This window comes from Musca domestica, unplaced genomic scaffold, assembly GCF_030504385.1.
Source record: "Musca domestica strain aabys unplaced genomic scaffold, Musca_domestica.polishedcontigs.V.1.1 1, whole genome shotgun sequence".
NCBI lineage: Eukaryota > Metazoa > Arthropoda > Insecta > Diptera > Muscidae > Musca > Musca domestica.
In genome coordinates this window covers 34,107,792-34,130,923 of record NW_026712114.1, presented here as the reverse complement: position 1 = coordinate 34,130,923, position 23,132 = coordinate 34,107,792, and the positions used below count along the sequence as shown (strand labels likewise).

Below are 23,132 nucleotides of genomic sequence, written 5' to 3'. Positions count from 1 at the left end.
AAAAAAAAAAAAAAATAAATAAATAAATAAATAAAAAATATTAATGAATAAAAAAATAATAATACTATTTTTACTTCTGCCAAGCATTTCAAACTGTTGCCCAGTGTGTATTTTTTATTTATAAAAAAATATTCCACATGTCTGTAAAATAGCTGCGGGAATTTCATAATGGTAGCAATCATTGCCCATTATCTTGGCCACTATGTGTCAGAGCACTCTTTTCTTTCTTTCTCGTAATCTTTTCGTTTTTTTTTCTGTCTTCAAATAAAAGTGAAATGTGTCCGACCACTTGCTGCAAGCTGTTTCGTCGTGTCTTAATTTAGCAACAAGAATTCCCTCAAAATAAAATATCTTAAAAATATACGCACATTGACATTAATACGAAAATTTTGGTACATATAGAAGTATTTTATGTTAGTTGGAAAAAAAATGAAATCGCCAGACAACATACATTTTTATACCCTCAGCCATATGGCAATATGGGGTATATGTATCATTTTATACGCTAAAAAGGTGCCTGATCAATATAACGGGGTTGGAGCCCAAATCCATTGTACGAAATCAGTTTAAGGACATTTGTCTATGCATCTCTCCGACTTACTGTCCGTCTTTGCGCACAATAACGCTCGAAGAGAGTTCCCGATTTGGTCCAAACTTGGTATTTTTATACCCTCAGCCATGTGGCTACAGAGGGTATACAGGGTGAGATAAAAACAAGTAAAAAACATTAAGTTCGGCCGGGCCAAACTTTTAATACCCTCCACCTTAGGGTAAAGGAAACATTAGAAGAAATGTGGCAAAAACCATTGAAATTCCGAATATCGGGAGGTACCGTTATATGGGGGCTATACCAAATCGTGGACCTACACATGCAATGTTTCGCCAAAGGAGCTAGAACCCATTATGACCTAGAAATACCAATTTTCAGACAAATCCGTGAAAAAATGTGGAAAAAATCATCAAATTACCGAATATAGGGAAGTACCGTTATATGGGGGCTATAACAAAACGTGGACCTATAATTACAATAACTCGCCACATGAATGGGGCCCATTATGATCTACAACTACCAATTTTCAGAGAAATTTATGAAAAAATGTGTCAAAAATCATCAAAATACCGAATATTGGGAGGTACCGTTATATGGCAACTCTATCAAAACGTGGACCTATACATACAATGTTTCGCCACACGAACTAGGACCCATTATGACCTACAAATACCAATTTTTAGACAAATCAGTGAAAAAATGTGGCAAAAACCATCAAAATACCGAGTATCGGGAGGTACCGTTATATGGGGGCTATACCAAATCATGGAACCATACATGCAATGTTTTGCCACACGCACAGGGACCCGTTATGACCTACAAATACCAATTTTCAGACAAATCCGTATAAAAATGTGACATAAATCATCAAAATACCGAATATCGGAAGGTACTGTTATATGGGGACTATACCAGAACGTGGACCGATATATCTCATTTTCACTACCAACCATCCTAGACACAATACAAATTGCTCTGCTACATTTTGGCGCTCTACGTCAAATAATGTGGGCTGTAACGTGATTTCAACAGACGGACAGACAGACAGACGGAATCGACTTAGAATTTTACGCTGATTATGAATATATAAACTTTATGGGGTCTACGACGAATATTTAAGGATGTTACAAACGGAATGACAAAGTTAATATACCCTCCTTTCCAAGGTGGAGGGTATAAAAACTGCAACAAAGTCAAACGCCAAAAGAAAAATATGTCGGAAATAGCATCGAATTTTAGACTAAGTTTAGATTTGTTCGAATTGGTCACCTTTGTCACGAATCATGGCCTTCAAACGGCCATCAAAACCGTCACACGCTGCCCGAATGTTGCTATGCGGTAGTTTGGCTCATTCCCATTGCTTGAGGTGATCGACATTTTCGTATTTTTTAGTGCCAACCTTGCTATACAAAATACTCCAGACACAATATTCCAACGGATGGGTATCCGGAGATTTTGGTGGTCATTGTGCGCTGGAAATAAAGCGAGAAACCTCATTTTGTAGCCATTCTTGGGTGGCGTGTGCTAAGTCCTGTTGGAATGTCCGAGGTCGGCGGCCAAAATGTTTGCGTGCCCAAGGCTTTAATAAACCCTCCAGAATATTTTCGCGATAATATTCGGCATTTATTCTCATGCCACGGTCGATTAATACGAGCGGAGAGCGACCATCGGCTGTTCTGGCGGCCCACGCCATCACCATGGCCGGTGTTTGAGTTCAGGTGGCCTGCCAAAGGTGCACATTTTCAGCTGAGCTCTTTGGCAAGTAAACACGATCATTTTGTTTGTTTACAAACTGCTGGACAACGAATGTTTTCTCATCGGAGAAAACCAAATTCGGCAGTTCATTACTTTTGGCCAAGCGAAGCAACTCTTTAGCTCTTTTGAGTCAATTTTCTTTCTGTAGCGGTGTAAGTTCTTGCACTTTTTGAAATTTCAATGGCTTTACCCCGAGCTCATTTTTCAATATTTGCCGAATGGAATATTATGATATGTTCTGCTCATGAGCCATTTTTCGGCCACTGCGAAGCGGGTTTCGACCAAGTCGCTTCTTTATTTTTTGAACCATTTCTGCTGATGTTGCTGTTTTCTTCCGTCCACTTCCTTGACGTCGGGCTACGCTATCAGTATCACGGTAACGAGCGATGGTACGAGACATAAAAAAAATTATTCACATTTAAATGCTGGAGTGCTCTAACGATAGCCACTTGTGGTTTTCCAGCCAAATATAAAAAAAACCCACTGTCACACTTGAATGTCATCACTAAAAACTTGTTTTTCTGGAAAATTCTCACCAAAATGCTTTTGTACGCTTGTAAACAATATAATGAGCTATCACTGGAATAATTTTAACAGCTGTCGGACGAGTGACTTCGAAATGACAGCAGTCTGAAATTGGTTGCAGTTTTTTCATTTCACCCTATATATCAATTGATACGATACGATGATATTCCGATGAGGAACGTTTTGGTCCTCATCGGAATAACGGTTTAAGACACTAGGTCTCTTTAGACCAAATCCGTTTCAGGACATTTGGAGTCGATCTAGCGATATTTCTCTGTCTGGCTGTTGCACGACGAAGGTCTGGTGTTAAGATGGAATATATCGGTCCACTCCTTCTGGTACCTCCTTTTTTTTGAAAGGTTTGACTTTTTGCGAGGGGTACCAGAAGGAGTGGACCGATATATTCCATATATATTCTGTAGAGAAAGGGAAGCCATGATCCAATTTTGCCGTATCGTTGCAAATCCTAATATTTTCGTTAGTTCTAGGTCAGGTGCAAAAATGGATAATATCGGCCTACTCCATCAAGTTAATCCCCTACAAAGAGCCAACATTTTGAATTATTATTTCACACGTCCTCATAATTTCATAAACCTAAGATCTATTATTAAGACGGAATATATCGGTACACTCATTCTGGTACCTCTCCCACAAAAGGTCTTTTATAAAGATGGTAGAGATCGGACCATTTCTAACACAAGATCTGTGGTAAAGATGCTATATATCTGCGAAGCCCTTCTGGTATCTCACTCACAAAGGTCACAATTTTCTTTCAATACTTTTATCTGTCATAAATAGTCAGCGATTCTTTACTACTTGCCACATCTACATCTGTCGGTAAGGCCGGACTTGTTCTATTGAATTTTAAAAAGAATTCTTACAAAATTGAAGACATTTTGTGAATTTCCCAAGAAGAGAATAAATCATCCAACCGAACAAATAATATTTGGGTTATTTGACTGCAGTGGCTACTGCAAAATAGGTCAGCAAAAGACAATGTGAATGCGGGTATAACAATAAAGAGAAAAATACAAATTTTACTTCATGGAGGCCGGAAAGTAAGAAGTGGTGTCACCAAACATCGGAAAACTGAACAAAAAACAACAACCCCACACAAGAGAATTACCAGCAAATCAAGAAAAACAAAAACAATGTGGAAATAAAGCAAATCGTTTACAAGCGGCAACAGCAGCAGCAGCAGCCACCATCACTATTTAGCACATTGGCCCAAGAGACGGGCAGTCCGGCACACATTCCGTCATCAGCAACCAGCCAACCAACTTGTCAATATGGCCAACACTTTGGCAATAAATGATCATCACCATTGGCGCTGATGATGAAATTGTATTGAAAAAAGTACAAAAACAAAAAATTTCACACACTCACACACACCGACCAACCAACTGGCAGTGAGGCCGCAGCAGACCGACCGATAACAAAATGTGAAAGTTTTCTTTTCTTTGAAACTGGGGGCCACCAGCACACCACACCACACCGTACCATGCTATGACGCTATTTTGTGGACATGACAAAAAATACAAAATAAATACAAAATACACAAAATTTTGTATTTTTTGGCACTCTCCACAACAAAAAAAATTGAAACTGAAAATGAAAACAAAACAGAAATTGGGGCCTCACCCCTCTTTTTTTCTTCTGTCATCCAAATGTCGTTTTTCTATTCTTTCAAAATTAATTTTTATTTTTACTTTTTTTTTCAATTTGGAAAGAAAATATTGTTAATTTTATTTTCGTTGTTTCGTTACAGCAAAACGCGTGGCCTACAAATTGCCGCAGTGAGTGTGAATAATGAGGATGGTTCCATCACTGAAACGCCGCCACCGCCACTTCCCAGGGCAAATGTGACAAATATTTCAGAATAAAGAAAAAAATTGCAAACAATTTTGAAAAAGCAAATGTTTGCTTACTATTTTTAGTGCTTTTTTAAATATTGGCAATTAAAATAAAAATTCTTAAGACGCCGCAAAATTTTCCTGAAAATTAGCAACACGTGCCTGGTCGCCGTTAGTGTCAGCTAAATTTTTCCGCGTTAGACGAGACGAGTGTCGTAAAAATATTTTTTTTTTTTCTCAACGTTATGTTTGAAGATCTACATATTTCGAGATCATAATTTCGAAGGTGGTTCGCGCGTAATCCGCGTATTTTTTGTTTTGTTTTGAAAATTGAAATTTCTTTGCAATTTTGAAAAATTTTGCTCCCTGTTCATTGTTAAACTTTCGTAAAAAATGGGCTTCTCAACGGCCCTTCAAGGCCGTGCGGCATTCGAGGCCTTAATTGCCCGCCAAGATGTCGAGCTGCGTCTGATGGATATCATGAAGCGTACTATCCAGCTGAAGGCCAAATATGACAAGGAATATGCCGTTGGACTAGCTGCTGTGGCACAACAGGGTTTGAAGATCGATCGAGCCGATGACATGCAAGGTGAGTAATTGATAATATTACGCCAAATTTTTTAAAGAAAACCAACTCAAAGATTTCTAAGGGCTTTCAATGGATAAATCTCCTTGGGATTTTCTAAGTGAAAAAATCTCCTAAAGATCTTCTGTATAATAATACCAGTTCATGGTATTCTACATCAGAAGAAGAAAACCTTCTGTATGAGAACACCATACATAAAGTATGAGAAGACCATCTCGTGAGCTTCTGTATAAAAAGACCAACTTCTTCTGTATGAGAAGACTACCTCGTTGTCTTCTGTATGAGAAGTTACCTCGTCGTCTTCTGTATGGAAAGACCACCTAGTTGTATTCTGTATGAGAAGACCAGCTCAAGGTCTTCTATATAAGAATATCAGCTCATCTAAGTCTTATTTTAAGAGGACCAACTTATGGTCTTCTATATAAGAAGATCACCTCCAGGTGTCATATATAAGAAGGCCAACTCATGGTCCTCTATATAAGAAGAGGTCTTCTATATAAGAAGGCCATCATGAGGTAATATATATAAAAATACCACCTTGAGGTCTTCTACTTAAGAGGACTTCTATATACAGGGTGAGATGAAAAAACTGCAACCAACTTCAGACTGCTGTCATTTCTATGCCACTTATCCGACAGCTGTTAAAACTATTCCAGTGACAGCTCATTATAATGTTTACAAGCGAACAAAAGCATTTTGGTGAGATTTTTCCAGAAAAAAAGTTATTCGTGATGGAATTCGTGATAGTGCGATTTGGCTCGTACGATCGCTCGTAACCGTGATACTGGTAGCGGAGCCCGATTTCAAGAAAGTGGACGAAAGAAAACACCAACATCAACAGAAATGGTTCGAAAAGTAAAAAAACGATTTGATCGAAACTCGCGTCGCAGTGGCCGAAAAATGGCTCGTGAGCTGAACATATCGCAATATTCCATTAGGCAAATATTAAAAAATGAGATCGGGATAAAACCATTGAAATTCCAAAACGTGCAAGAACTTATACCGCAACCGAAAGAAAATAAACTCAAAAGAGCTAAAGAGTTGTTTCGCTTGGCCGAAAGTAGTGAACTGCCGAATTTGGTATTCTCCGATGAGAAAACATTCGTTGCCCAGCAAACAAAATTATCGTGTTTACTTGCCAAAGAGGTCAGCTGAAAATGTGCATCTTCGGTTGGCCCCCAGAACTCAAGCGCCAGTCATGATGTTGGTGTGGGCCGCCATGACGGCCGATGACAAATATTATCGCGAAAATATTCTGGAGGGTGTATTAATGCCTTGGACACGCAAACATTTTGGCTGCAGACCTTGGACATTCCAAAAGTGCCATGGTGCACTCAGCACAAAATGAGGTTCCTCGCTTTATTTCCAGCGCAAAATGGCCACTAAAATCTCCGGATACCAATCCATTGGATTATTGTGTCTGGAGCATTTTGGGAAGCTAGGTTGGCACTAAAAATACCAAATTGTCCATCACCTCAAGCAAGCGCTTCAACGGGAATGGGCCAAAATACCGCAGATCATCGAGAAGCGTGTAACGATTTCATTAGCCGTTTGAAGGCTATAATTCGTGCCAAAGGTGATCAATTGGAACAAATCTAAACTTATTCTAAAATTTGATTCTATTTCCGATATTTTTGCTTGCAGGGAGAAGGAAGCTAGATAGACCCATAGTTACTTTTGAGGATATTCATAGAATCGCTTTCTGACTCGATTTATGCATGTCAGTCCGTCCGTCCATGTATTTTTGTGAACAAAATCGCATTTATTATCCGATTGAGATGACATTTTGCAAACAATATTTGTTTGACCCAAGGACAACCCCTATTGAAATTGGTAATAATCGGATCAGATTTAGATGTAGCTCCCATATATCTTCAATCGATTTCGGGTTAATTGTGCACCAAATAGCCAATGACATGAATTTTGGCCTATCCGACCGAATTCAGTCGAGAAGCAAGTACATTAAATTTGGTTAAAATTGGTTCAGATGTAGAAATAGCTATAGCCCCCATATATATGTTTCATCCGATTTGGTGTTTAAGTCCCTCACATTCGTAATATGCATTCGATAACAATGATATTTGGTACCAGATATCTTTAGAGCCTGGAAATATCTATGCAATTTTTATCGAGATCGGCTAAGATTGGCATATTGCTTTATATACATCCTTAACCCTTTATTGTGCAAATAATGACTAATATCAGTCCCATATTTATATATTTTTATACCCTCCACCTTGGGTATATTAACTTTGTCATTCCGTTTGTAACATCCTTAAATATTCGTCGTAGACCCCATAAATCAGCATAAAATTCTAAGCCGATTTAACGATGTCCGTCCGTCTGTCTGTCTTTTGAAATCACGATACAGCCCACATTATTTCACGTCGAGCGCCACAATTTAGCAGAGCAATTTGTATTGTGCCTAGGATGGTTGGTTTTGAAAATGAGATATATCGGTCCACGTTCTGGCATAGTCCCCATATAACGGAACCTCCCGATATTGGGTATTTTGATGACTTATGCCACATTTTTTCACGGATTTGTCTGAAAATTGGTATTTGTAGGTCATAACGGGTCCCTGTACGTGTGCCAAAACGTTGCATGTATAGGTCCACGTTTTGGCATAGCCCCCATATAATGGTACCTCCCGATATTCGATATTTTGATTATTTTTGCCACATTTTTGAACGGATTTGTCTAAAAATTGGTATTTGTGGGTCATTATGGGTCCTAGTTCGTGTGGCGAAACATTGTATGTATAGGTCCACCTTTGTGTATAGTCTCCATATAACGGTAACTCCCAATATTCGGTATTTTGATGATTTTTGACACATTTTTTCACGAATTTCTCTGAAAATTGGTATTTGTAGGTCATAATGGGTTCTAGCTCTGTTGGCGAAACATTGCATGTGTAGGTCCACGATTTGGTATAACGATACCTCCTAATATTCGGCATTTTAATGGTTGTTGTCACATTTCTTCTAATGTTTCCTTTATCCTAAGGTGGAGGATATTAAAAGTTTGGCCCGGCCGAACTTAATGTTTTTTTACTTGTTTAATATAATCCTTTTCGAAGTGATATCACTCTATAGCAGGGCAAGGCAGAGAGCCTCAAAAATTTTTTGTGTTTGTATGTGTTTTGAAATAACAAAATATTGCAAGTGTTTTTTTGCCTCTCTTTACAGAGTGAGAAATAATTGGTTATTTTTATATTTTCAATTTATAATTTTTCGGTTTTAAAAACAACTTCGTTGTAAAAATTATTATTTTGATCAGACAATTCGGAGATATATTTGCGCAGTTATTTCAATTATGTTTAATTTTAAAATAAAAAAATATATATAAAATAAAATTTTATATAATTTTTATTTAAAAAAATATTAAACACAAATAATAATTTCGGACTTAACATCCTAACCATCTAAATTGATCCTTTAAAAATTAATACCGATTACCACAGGCTGACATACGCAAATAGTTGTAGAATTGTATGCTGATCAGAAACGCATATCCTGCGTTGGGTCCTAAAATATTATGTCTATGAATTACAAACAGAATGACAAACATCACATCCTGTTATTTTCCCTAACATTGACTAAGAACGTACATATAATTTCAGAGAAATCAAGGGATATGAAAATGTCCATTAATTTGGAAGGACAACAAATTTGTCTTACAATATGAAATAAATTCCTATTCCTGAATTCGTATGTAAATATCGTCAAATAAAATTCAATTAAAAAAAGAAAAATCTTAAAATATATAATTTTTACAAATTCGGAAATATTTGTTCCGAATATGTAGTAAGATATATTTGTGCTCCAATATTTCTTACGGTGTATTCATAAAAATATCCGACAGCACCTTCCTCAACGACTGCTCGAACAAAACTAAATATTCTCCCAAAACCATTTTGACAGAAAATTCAAAACAATTTATTTTTTACAATTGTGTTGGTGAACACACAGATATCCCAAGGGCTACTCTTTGCCTAGCCTTGCTCTATAGCAATGTTATTTGGTATAAAAGGTTCTCCGCCAAATTTAGTGTAAATCGATTCAGAATTGTATATGCCTCCCCTATATTAGTTCCCTCTATAACTGCTCTAAAGCCAAATGTTGATAGGTGGTATGATCTTCTTTAAAAAAAATTCTTTTGTTACGGCAGCTTTACTAAATATACATAGTGGTGTAGGGTATCATACTTTTGAGGTTTCCTTACTGCTTTTCTTTTATTAAAATTTGTTTTTAAACCTTTTAATTTAAATTTACCATAACCTCCAATAAATATTTATTTCCGCCGTTTCACAAATTCATGTTTATCCCAAGTGATATTTCAATTATTTAAGACCGTGCGAAAAGTACTTTAACCTTTTTTATTTGGATCCACGTTATGTGTATGCCGGGCTATTCGTTGCGGCTGTTATGTGCGGTAATGGTTTGCCAGTCAGTCATAATTAATTTATTTAACGCATTTTTGCAGGGAGGGACTCTATTGATTTTTTTGCAATGCAAAAACCTCTATCTGGTTCCAGCGACGACGACGACAACGACGGTTCACAAAACATTGTTGATCTTTGGCAACGCCACCGCAACACGCACTGCCTCCCGCCCGGCTGTCTGGATGCCTGACTGTCCAACTCCTGCTTGGCTACAAAAGTGAAAGTGTTGTTAATCCATGATCCCCACAAAATAATGAATGGTCAACGTCAAGAGACCTGACAATGTCTGCATGCGTGTTGTTTTTGTGATTTCGGTGTTGTTGTTGTTGTTTTTGCTGGTGTTTCCAATTCATTACTCGGAACGAATCTCAACTATGGCGACATTTATTGGCAAATGGGTAGTTGTTGTTGTTGTCGTTGTTGCAGATATTTACTCTGACCATTCGTTGCCATGGTTCATGAATGAAATGTCCAGTTAAATAATTTGTTTCATTATTGGCGATAAGTAACAACTAAACAACAACAGCAACAACAACAACATTTTATATTGCTGGTTACTTGTCCATTTTTATGTGACAAAATTGTTGTGGATAAAAAAAATATGAACACTTTTCTGACATTCAGGGCTGGCGAGTGCGTGAGGCCACTGTGGTGTTAAACGGAAAATTTGGCTGATTACTTTATAAAAAAAATTCCAATCTACAAACTATCGGAATATGCTATTCAAAAGAGTCTAGGCTATTCAAGATCCTTCCTATTTTTGGACTGGCGCCGCCAGAATGATGATATGACCCTTCTAAAGAATTATTACATTTTTGTGATACAATTGTAAAACTATATATCTTCCCTATTTCTCGTCACATCCCACTGTTCTGTGGCTTTAAAACATTTCACCGATACATGCGACAACCATACCTCCCCGACTTATCCTCCCACCCACCATTTCTCACCGCTAACCATTTCTGTTGTAGCTGTATTTTGTGGTATTTGTTATATGGCAGTAAATCATGGTTGATTTTTTTTGCTTTTCAATTCCATCCAGCAAACGATACATGATCCGTTTGTCGGGAGTTTATGTTTCATGGTTGCCGTTTTTTGCATGTTGCAAAAAATTGCTGTGTTTTCTCTTCTTCTTGCCAGTCAGTTTGGGTTTTAAATGTTATTGAGCGGAGTGGGGTTTTTCCCGCAAAAAAAAAAATGTCAAATATCTTTGTGCGAAATTGTTTTTTGAAATTTTATACAAACACGTCATACCGAAATATTATTATGCAATCATAGCGAATATCTGATGGATGGAGTGAGTAATTATTGTTTTCAACATTAATTTTAATGATTCAAACATTTTTGGTGGAGAATTTCCATGGGTATTTTAAGACGAGCAATTATATTTTAATTTGTGACAGAAGACCATCAGAAGTTTTTTGTAGACTTAAGAGTTTTTGATTTTTAAAGGCTATGTAAGGCATCTACAGGTTTATGTGTAAATAGAGGAACTCTAAGGGGGTGGGAAATATCCATGTGTATTTAAAGCGGGCAATGATATTTTAATTTGTGACAAAATAATGTTTCAAAGTTCTTCAAAAAAAAAAAAAAAAAAATCGTCTTTAAAGCCTTCTAAGCGGACGTATGTCTATATAGGGTATTCAGTTAATAGGAGACATCTAAAAAAAGTTAAGGGGTCTTTTGTTCATAGAAGACCTTTAAAAGGGTTTTCTGTTTAAGGGGTCTTCAGCCTATAAGATCTTTAAATGGGTCTTCTGTCTATAAGATATATCCTAACAGGTCATCTGTCTAAAAAATAAGACCTCTGCGATGTCTTATGCCTATAGAAGACCCCTGAAGGGGGCTTTTCTCCATATAAGACTTCTGAAAGGTATTCTGTCTATAAAAAAAGTTTTGAGAAGTTTTATGTCTATAGAAGACCTCTGAGGTGTCCTCAGTCTATAGTAGATCTCTAACGGGTCTTCTGTCTAACGGGTTTTGAGAGCTCGTATGTCTATAAAAGACCTTTGAGGGTCTTCTGTCTATAGAAAACTTCTGAGGGTTCCTCTTTGTATAGAACACCTCTGAAGGGTAATATATCCATAGAAGACCTCTGAGGGGTCATCTGTTCATAGAAGACCTCTAAGAGCTCAACTATCCATAGACCTCGGAGAGGTCTTCGGCCTATTGAAGACATCTGGGAGGTATTATGTTTTTAGAAAATCTCTGAGGGGCCTTCTATCTAAAGAAAATCTCTTAGGGATCTTCAGTCTATAGAAGACCTCTGAGGGACCGAAGACCTCTATGGAAGACCTCTAAGGGGTCATCTACCCATAGAAGACCTCTGAGAGGTCATCTATCCATAGAAGACCTTTAAGAACTCAACTATCCATAGATCTCTGAGGGGTCCTCGGCCTATTGAAGACATCTGGGAGGTGTTATGTATTTAGAAAATCTCCGATGGGTCCTCTGTCTAAAGAAGACTTCTAAGGAGTCTTCTGTCTGTAGAAGACCTCTGAGTGATCTTCTGTCTACAGGAGACCTCTGAGGGGTCTTCTGCCCATAAAAGACCACTGGGGGTCTTCTGTTTATAGAACGCCTCTGAGGGGTCCTCTGTCTATAGAAGACCTGTGAGGGGTCCTCTGTCTAAAGAAGTCCTCTGAGGGGTCTTCTGTCCATATAAGACCTCTGAGGGGTCTTATGTCTATAGAAGTCCTATATCTACTATCTAGCGAAACCCCAGCCGAGAGATCGGACTCTTATGCCCTGCTCTGTCTATAGAAGACCTCTAAAAGGTCTTGTGTTCGTTAACGATCTTTAAGGTGTATTCTTTGGAGAGAAGGCCTCTAAGAGGATCACTCTATAGACAGAGACACCTTTAAAGGATTTTATATTTAGAAGCCATTCGAAATGTGTGTTTTTGTTTCTTTAGGTGTACAAAACGTTGGACAGAAAATATTCAATGTACTCCGAGACATGAAATTTATTATTTATAACCTTAAGTAGACGGCTTCCACTGAACCTTAATCCAAAATTTTCAAGAAATATGGAAGAGTGGGAAACTTTTCCCCTTTTATTTAAGTTGCTTTGCGATGTAAACTATTAAAACGCTGATAAAACTCTCTTATGTTTTAACTAAATTTCGTAATCCAGTATTTCCAGTAATTATTGAAAACATGGATATTTGTCGCACAGTGGTATCTGTTTGTATATATATACCTCTAATCAGGTTCTACACACCCTACACCTTAGAAAGGTGGGAAGGAAATAGAGAATATTAAATTTGTTTTTTTTTTTTAATAAATTTATTTACATAAATAATTTAAATGATTTGTTACACCTCTTGAATAATAGTTGTATTTTCACACATCAGCCGTTCCGCTGGAGTTACAATCGATTTTTTTTTTTTGTAATTTTTTGCGTTTACTGTGTTACCCCAAATGAAACAGAGTGGAACGAAAACCACAGCGGCATCATGGCACACTTTACCGGTAGTTAAGTTTACAAATAACGGTAAATGTTATTAGATAATCGTTTTTATCACGTTTAATATAATTAAAAATAAAAAAATCTGCTGCTTGATATCTGAATTGGCGATAAGCCATTGTTCTATATATTATGATATTAAATAATTGTTGTGAAAATGTCACGAAATTTTTTGATTAAAAGTTAATCTATCACATAATTTAAAGGGTGTTTTTTAAGCCCGATAGAACTTGAAATTGTAAAAAATAACACAAAAAAATTAAATTTTAATCAATTTTTTTTATTTGAAAGATTAATACGTGACATTATCATTTGAAAATGATTTCGGCCATATGTGCACCGCGGCTGTTCTTGACGAAGTGCATTCTGGACGTCCAATTTTTGGCCACTTTTTCGAGCACTGTTGGCCGTATGTCACGAATAACACGAACAATGCTGGCCTCCAAGGCGTCAATTGTTGCTGGTTTATCAGCATGAATCAGTGACTTCATGTAGCCCCACAGGAAATAATCGAGAGGTGTCAAATCGGACGATCTTGGAGGCCAATTGGCAGGTCCACTTCTCGAAATCAACTTATCGCCAAATTTTGATTTCAATAAGTCGATGGTCTGTATGGTACGTAGCGCCATCCTGTTGAAACCACATCTCCTCCGGATCAATGTCATCCATATTTTTAAACAAAAAATCATTGATCATGGTGCGGTAACGATCTCCATTGACCGTAACGCGAGCTCCGACCTCATTTTTGAAGTAATAGGGTCCGATGATGCCACCGGCGTGAACAGCGCACCTAACGGTACATTTTTTTGGATGTAATGGAGTCTGTAGGGTCTCTTGTGGATTGGTCTCACTCCATATGCGGCAAATATGCTTATTAACAAACCCGTTAAGCCAAAAATGCGCCTGATCGCTGAACACAATTTTGCGATAAAATAACGGGACAACTGCTCCAGATTTTTCAGATAGCATAAAATTCTAAGTCGATTTAACGATGTACGTCTGTCTGTCCGTCTGTCTGTTGAAATCACGATACAGCCCACATTATTTGACGTAGAGCGCCAAAATTTGTATTGTGTCTAGGATGGTTGGTATTGAAAATGAGATATATCGGTCCACGTTCTGGTATAGTCCCCATATAACGGTACCTCCCAATATTCGGTATTTTGATGATTTATGCCACCTTTTTTCACGGATTTGTCTGAAAATTGGTACTTGTAGTTCATAACGGGTCCCTGTGCGTGTGGCAAAACATTGCATGTATGGGTCCATGATTTGGTATAGCCACCATATAACGGTACCTCCCAATATTCGGTATTTTGATGGTTTTTGCCACATTTTTTCACTGATTTGTCTAAAAATTGGTATTTGTGGGTCATAATGGGTTCTAGTTCGTGTGGCGGAACATTGTATGTATAGGTCCACGTTTTGATATAGTCCCCATATAACGGTACCTCCCAATATTCGGTATTTTGATGATTTTTGACACATTTTTTCAAGAATTACTCTTAAAATTGGTAGTTGTAGATCATAATGGGCCCCAGTTCGTGTGGCGAGTCGTTGTAATTATAGGTTCACGTTTTGGTATAGCCCCCATATAACGGTACCTCCCGACATTCGGTAATTTGATGATTTTTGCCACATTTTTTCACGGATTTGTCTGAAAATTTGTATTTGTAGTCATAATGGGTTCTAGCTCCGTTGGCGAAACATTGTATTTATAGGTCCATGATTTGATATAGCCCCCATATACCGGTACCTCCCGATATACGGTATTTTCATGGTTTTTGCCACATTTCTTCTAATGTTTCCTTTACCCTAAAGTGGAGGGTATTAACAGTTTGGCCCGGCCGAACTTAATGTTTTTTGTGTTACTTTTACGATTTAAAGTTCTATCTAGCTTAAAAAACAACCTTTATTAAAAATAAAATACAATTTAATTTTATGCTCCAAATAATTAATTAAATATGTTTTACCCTATTCTTAGCCAAGAACAAAATAATAGCCTTCTTTTCATAAAATTTTTGTTCAATTTATCCATTCTTATATTCATTAAAATATACTAGAGTATTTCTTTCATTAAGAGGTTAATAATGGCAAGGATTGTCCCCAAAGCCCTTAAATAATATACTGGCTTAACCCTATGCGCTTCGCTACCCCTTTTAATTTTTTATGCCTACAAAATGTTATATACGAATATTTGTTGGTTTAAAAAAGAAAATATAACAAATTACAAAATTTAAAAGATAAAATTTTGTAATACTTTTATGCGCAAATAAATAAATAAATAAATAGATCGGTCTATCAACGAATGAACATGACAGGAGCAGCTGACCATGATAAAAGCAGGGATAGCCAAATTTAATTCCCATACACGAAGGGTTTGTCCTTCGGATTTATTAATTTCATAGCAAAAATGCAATATTTTGAAGTTGAATGGTATTTCTGTTGCAATTGAATTGAATTCGAGGTAGCAACACTGTTAGCCTAACACCATTGCAAAGGCGTTGTGAGTCAGTGCTTCTTAATAAAATCATATCCCAGTCTGAACCGATTTCAATATTATTTGACAAAATTTACTCTTACACTAAATTTTGTCACATCTTCCATTTTTCATTGAAATTGGTGCGTCAAATATGTGAATGTGTGAATATATAAAAAAGTTATTCGTGATGGAATTCGAGCGTGATAGTGTGATTATCTTTTCTCTTTCTGTGCAGAAAATATATTTTTTGAAAATTTCAAAAATCGAACATTGGCTGAAAGTACATACATACGTCGGAAAAACCGACTGATACTTTTTACTTGTTTTCTTGCATTAAGACTTTAATAATGACAAGGATTGGCCCTAAAGCCCTTTTATAACATATGAAATAAAATACATATAAAAAATTGAAGTAATTTCCACCCATCCTAAACATTATTTACATCCTTAATTGAATATCGAATGGACCCTTGGGTTTTCTTAAAAAACATGTCATTTAAAAACATTATTGCTATTAAATTAATTGTTATCATTAGCAAACATCTTTAATAACCCCCTCTGACAAAGTAAATGGTTCACTGCTCCACCATTTAACATTTAATTATTATTCATAATGATTATTCTTGTTAATGATTTCTTGAAGCGAGACAGCCAGGGATTACAAAGCGGCTGTCATCTGTCATTTCATATTTTTTTTGTCCTCTTCTTCAAATTAACTAATAATCGACTTTTAACAACTTCTCTCAACCTCGTTGTCATGAGAATAAGGTGACTGTGGGGGGGTCTCCGAAAAGTATTTAGACCAAATACCAAACAACAATTAAATGCGAGATTGAGCAGCTTTTAATTTGTCGTGTCTCTTTATGTAATGACTAATAGAATTTACAAATGAATATTATTTTCCCACTTAACCCTGACCTTTGTCAATTAACGAATTCTGTTGCAGGCCATTGTTTTTGAGAAGAAAAAGAAGAAATAAAAAAATACCAAAAGACAAGAACAACAGAAATGGAGACACAAGCTAGTTTGAAGACAATTTTTTTATAAATCAACAGCCGTTGTTTTTGTTAAAAAGAAGTTTCATTGTTTTTTGTTTTTCAATACAAGGTCATATAAAAAAGATCGAGCAGGTCTTCTAAGGCCAAAAGAAAATGGGAAGGCGTTTAAAAAAAGACAGTCTCCAAAACATAATTTATACAAAGAATTTCTTTAGATATTCTTTAGACAGAAGTCTTTCTAAAACCAGTAAAGAAAGTCTTAAAGTCGGGCGGGGCCGACTTTATGATACCCTTCACCACTTTGCTAATTTAGTTGAGCTGCGCATAACAATTAAAAGTTTTTATGGGAGAATTCAATCATACACGCTATGATTATAATTATAATTTAAAGTTTTAAAGGACAAAATATGCCGAAGCATTTGTATCTTTTAAATTCGGACTTGTATTGCCCATTTGGTGCACAATTAATTTGAAATCGGATAAAAATATATATGGGAGCTATATCCAAATCGGAACCGATCTCGATAAAATTTGGGAAAGATATTTCTGAGCTGCATTTGATATATTTCCCCAAATATTGTTGTTACAGAGTGCATATTACGGCTGCGGAGGACAAAAATAACAGATCGAATGAACCATATATATGGGAGCTATAGCCATATCTGAATCAAATTTGGCATACTTATTTTCAGGTCCAATCTGATCGTACGTGCAAAATTTCATACTATTCGGACTGATATTACACGTTTGGTGCACAATAAAAAGCAAATCGGACGAAGATATATATGGAAGCTATATCTAAATTTTGACCGATTATCTCCAATTTCAATAGGGTTCGTCCTTTGGCCAAGCAAATGATTTGTGCAAAATATCATCTGGATAGGGCAATAAATGCGAATTGTACTCTGTTTACAAAAATACATGGACAGACGGACGGACGGACAGACGGACGGACGGACATGCATAAATCGACTCAGAATGTGATTCTATCACCAGATCACCAAAAGAAACTATATGTCTATCTCGTTTCCTTTTGCCTGTTACAAACAAATGCGCAAAGACATAATACCCTGACCACCTTCCACGGAGAGAATAACATTGATATCCGTTTTACATACAGAACTGTTTAAAAGCTATACACAGGAATTCCTTCAACAAGTTTGTTCTCTAGGCAGAATACCTATTCAAGATCTCTAAATATAGACAGTTTTTTCAGAGGCTAGACAGAATTTTAAAGTTTTTTCAAAAGTCTGCGTGATAGTGTGATTTCTTTATATTTGGCTGGCAAACCACAAGTTGCTATCGTTAGAGTACTCCAGCATTTAAATGTGAATAAATCTTTTGTGTCTCGTACCATCGCTCGTTACCGTGGTACTGGTAGCGTAGCCCGAAGTCAAGGAAGTGGGCGGAAGAAAACAGCAACATCAGCAGAAATGGTGTGAAAAGTAAAGAAGCGACTTTATCGAAACCCGCGTCGCAGTGGCCGAAAAATGAGCTGAAATTTCTAAAAGTGCAAGAAAATAGACTCAAAAGAGCTAAAGGGTTGATTCGCTTGGCCGAAAGTGGTGAACTGCCGAATTTGGTTTTCTCCGATGAGAAAACATTCGTTGTCCAGCAGTTTGTAAACAAACAAAATGATCGGGTTTACTTGCCAAAGAGCTCAGCTGAAAATGTGCACCTTCGGTTGGCTACCAGAACTCAAACGCCGACCATAGTGATGGTGTGGGCCGCCTTAACAGTCGATGGTCGCTCCCCGCTCATATTAATCGACCGTGGTATCAGAATAAATACCGAATATTATCGCGAAAATATTTTGTAGGGTGTACTAAAGCCTCGGGGACGCAATAATTTTGGGCGCAGACCTTGAACATTCCAACAGGACTCAGCACTTGCCACCCTAGAATGATTACAAAATTAGGTTCCTCTCTTCATTTCCAGTACACAATGGCCACCAAAATAACCGGATACCAATCCGTTGGACTATTGTGTCTGGAGTATTTTGGAAAGCAAGGTTGGCACTAAAAAGTACCAAAGTGTCGATTACCTCAAGCAAGCGAATCGCCGGCGATGGACAAAAATACCGCAGAGCAACATTCGGGCAGCGTGTGACGGTTTCATTAGCCGTTTTGAGGCCATAATTCGTCCAAAGGTGACCAAAGGTTACAAGTCTAAACTTATTCTAAAATTTGATGCTATTTCCGACATTTTTTTTTGGCTTTCGTTCAATAACAATATAAAAAGTAAGAAAAACATTAAGTTCGGCCGGGCCAAACTTTTAATACCCTCCACCTTAGGGTAAAGGAAACATTAGAAGAAATGTGGCAAAAACCATTAAAATGCCGAATATCGGGAGGTACCGTTATATGGGGGCTATACCAAATCATGGACCCATACATGCAATGTTTGGCCACCGGAGCTGGAACCCATTATGATCTACAACTACCAATTTTTAGACATATCCGTGAAGAAATGTGTCAAAAATCATCAAAATACCGAATATTGGGAGGTACCGTTATATGGAGACTATACAAAAACGTGGACCTATACATACAATGTTTCGCTACACGAACTGGGCCCATTATGATCTACAACTACCAATTTTTAGACATATCCGTGAAGAAATGTGTCAAAAATCATCAAAATACCGAATATTGGGAGGTACCGTTATATGGAGACTATACAAAAACGTGGACCTATACATACAATGTTTCGCTACACGAACTGGGCCCATTATGATCTACAACTACCAATTTTTAGACAAATCCGTGAAAAAATGTGGCAAAAATCATCAAATTACCGAATATCGGAAGGTACCGTTATATGGGGGCTATACCTATACATGCAATGTTTTGCCACACGCACAGGGACTAGTTATGACCTACAAATACCAATTTTCAGACAAATCCGTGAAAAAACGTGGCATAAATCTTCAAAATACTCAATATCGGGAGGTACCGTTATATGGGCACTATACCAGAACGTAGACCGATATATCTCATTTTCAATACCAACCATCCTAGACACAATACAAATTGATCTGCTAAATTTTGGCGCTCTACGTCAATCAACGTCAATCAATAATGTGGGCTGTATCGTGATTTCAACAGACAGACGGACATCATTAAATCGACTTAGAATTGTATGCTGATTATTTATTTATTATATTTACTTTTATTTATTATTTATTATATATTATTTATTATTTATACGCCGAATATTTAAGGATGTTACAAACGGAATGACAAAGTTAATATACCCTCCTTTCCAAGGTGGAGGGTATAAAAATGTAAAAGTTATGGCGTTTGATTTTTAGCAGTTTTTTTATCTCACGTTGTGTGTGGGAGCTGCTCTATATATATATGCCGATTTACACCAAATTTTATGTACTGGCTTCTAGACTGAATTCGGTGAGATGTACCATAATTCAGGTAATTTGGACTTATATTGGCCATTTGGTGCACGATTAAACCGAAATAGGTTGAACATATATGGAAGCTATACCTAAATCTGATCCGATTAACACGAATAAATGCAACATTCATTTTGTTCTCAAAAAAACATGGAGAGACGAACGGACGGACTGACATGCATAAATCAACTCTGAAAGTGATTCTATGAAGTTCCTCAAAAGTACAGGGTTGCCCATATTCGAAGGATCTTTGGGCCCATTCCAATCGATGAGGCTTGTCCGCAGGCAACATTCTTTGCGTCAATTGAATTTTGTACGGGAACAAATGCAAATCAATGCGAATAATCCGTTGTAAAGTGGACCGAGCCACGCCCAACTGATGAGAACGGCTTTTTGGGATGTTCTTGGGGACCTATCAACGCTGGCTCGTACGGCAGCGATATTCTCTGCCGATCGCCTTGGTCGACTTTTATATGGCCTCTTCGGATTAGAAAGAGCCTTACCAGTCGAAAATTTTTCGTATAAACGCTTAATGGTGTTCTTAGAAGGCGCACTTCTCACATTTTTCACAATTGACTTCTTCTGTTGAATGTAAATTTCAACTATTTCAGAGCGCTCGCGTGGCGTGTATTGGTTCATGGTTCATTCTGCTTGGACTGACGCTTCAACCGCGGTATGTCATTAAGCGATGTGACATCTCTGTCAAAAGTTATGGCGTTGCCAGATGGGTCCGTCAAATATGGGCAACCATGTAACTATGAGTCTATCTCGCTTCCTTCTCTATATTACAAAGAAATGCACAAAGACATAATTCCCCTAATACTATGTGGTGTAGGGTATAAAGAGTCAATGTTTGAATAATCATAACACATGGCTGAGGGTATACATCTGTCGGCAAATTTGACGGATACTTTTTGACTCGTTTTACTTTAAAATGAACTGAAATTGTGTATTTATTAAAGAAAAAACTTTTGTCTATTATTATTTTAATGGCTCAATCAATATTAAAATTTGCAACAATTTGTAAAATAGTCACCATGATCTATAAAAATCAAAACTATAGACAAAATATAATTTTTTATGAATTCAATAAAAAGTGAATACAAAGAAACACGAAAGGAAATCCAATGAAGTGAGAAAGGTCAAAAAATAGCAGAGATAAGATGATTGAATAGCGTGACAAATAATGAAATATTTCAAACGTGGTATCGGAATTTAAAATTGGTCTTTATTAACTTGTAAAGTTCACATGTTGATCCCAAGATCGATGGAGGGTGTTGGCCATGGTGGCAAACCGGAATTGCATTTTGCCATTTATTAATGCCATACAATCTCCAAGAAAACCTAAATTTTAAATTGAAAAAAAAAAAAACTATTAAACAAAAAAATTAAATAATAATAATGCAGCCACCGATCATTTCAAACTTTGTCTCTTACTGGTTTCTCGTTCACACCTTTCCATTGAAGAGTGAAATTTCCACGCCATTTCATGGTTATTTCCATGACTATATTTTTCCACTTTGATTTGTTGTCTTCATTATTTTTTTGTTTTTTTTTTTTTCGTTTTCTTCAATTGGCTATGCCATAATTGACTTTGGACCAGAAATCATGGACCATGAATATGCCGGACTGACTGAAGTTGGTTGGGAAGTTTAAGACCAGTTTTTGCGTGTTTATGATAAATGGTATTCAAAGATGAGATGAATATCAAATAAAATCATCATTAAGATAATGATCATTGCAGATCATTGTCTCATGACAACTAAGGGAAAACTTTTATAATTGCTGTTGTTGTTGTAGTTGCTTGAATAAGTTATTTAGGAAGGCGATATTCGAACCATTGTTTGCCGTGGAAAACAAACATCTGCAATTTACATCTTTAAATAGTTGCTTTGTTCGCCACAGAAGCCAATGGGAACCAGTGAATTTTTGAAGATGTAATATGATCCGCCGGCATTCGTATTATGTAAAATGACAAATGGTCTATTGTTGTTGTTGGAAAAATAAAAAAAAAAAATTAAAATATAAAAAAATTATGACGATTAATAGTAATTTTATATATTTTGTTATATAACATAGCAATTTACAACAAAAAAGAAGTAAAAACATTAAGTTCGACCGGGCCGAACTTTTAATATATACCAGTAAGACCGTCTGTATAATGCAGTTAAATGCAGTTAAAATTGTCCAAAAAAATAAAGTGGGTTAGGCCGATATATGGGGCCATACCAAAACAGGAAACCTATAGAGGTAAAGGTACCATTATATATATACATACAATGTTTCGCCACCGGAGCTAGAACCCACAAATAACAAAATTTTAGACAAATCCGCGAAAAAATGTGGCTAAAACCATCAATATACAGGGTTGCCCATATTCGACGGACCCATGACTCTTTGGGCCCATTCCACTCGACGAGGCTTGTCCGCAGGCAACATTCTTTGCGTCAATTGAATTTTGTACGGGAACAAATGCAAATCAATGCGAATAATCCGTTGTAAAGTGGACCGAGCCATGCCCAACTGCTGAGAACGGCGTTTTTGGGATGTTCTTGGGGACCTCTCAACACTGGCTCGTACGGCAGCGATATTCTCGGCCGATCGCCTTGGTCGACTTTTATATGGCCTCTTCGGATTAGAAAGAGCCTTACCAGTCGAAAATTTTTCGTATAAACGCTTAATGGTGTTCTTAGAAGGCGCACTTCTCACATTTTTTAATGTTTTAAAAGCACGTTGAGTTTTCACAATTGACTTCTTTTGTTGAATATAAATTTCAACTATTTCAGAGCGTTCGCGTGGCGTGTATTGATTCATGGTAAAAATCTGCTTGGACTGACGCTTCAAACGCGGTATGTCATTAAGCGATGTGACATCTCTGACAAAAGTTATGGCGTTGCCAGATGGGTCCGTCGAATATGGACAACCCTGTACCTAATATCGGGAGGTACCATTGTATGGAGCTACAAGAAAACGTGGACCTATACGTGTAATGTTCCGCCACACGAGCTAGAACCTATTATACCCTGTTATATACTGTTTTTTAGACAAATCCGTGGAAAAGT

The 23,132-nt window shown here is 36.9% G+C and overlaps 1 protein-coding gene across 2 annotated transcripts in view; it reads left to right on the top strand.

Annotated features, from left to right (window-relative positions):
• Nucleotides 1-23,132, top strand: part of LOC101892481 (tyrosine-protein kinase Fer) — a 180,895-nt gene that overhangs the window by 11,739 nt on the left and 146,024 nt on the right. For both annotated transcript variants that reach the window (XM_059122027.1, XM_059122025.1), the window contains exon 2: nucleotides 4,599-5,272. In XM_059122027.1, the coding sequence (XP_058978010.1) occupies nucleotides 5,077-5,272 (196 nt within the window). In that variant the 5' untranslated portion in view covers nucleotides 4,599-5,076. The remainder of the gene's footprint in view (nucleotides 1-4,598; nucleotides 5,273-23,132) is intronic.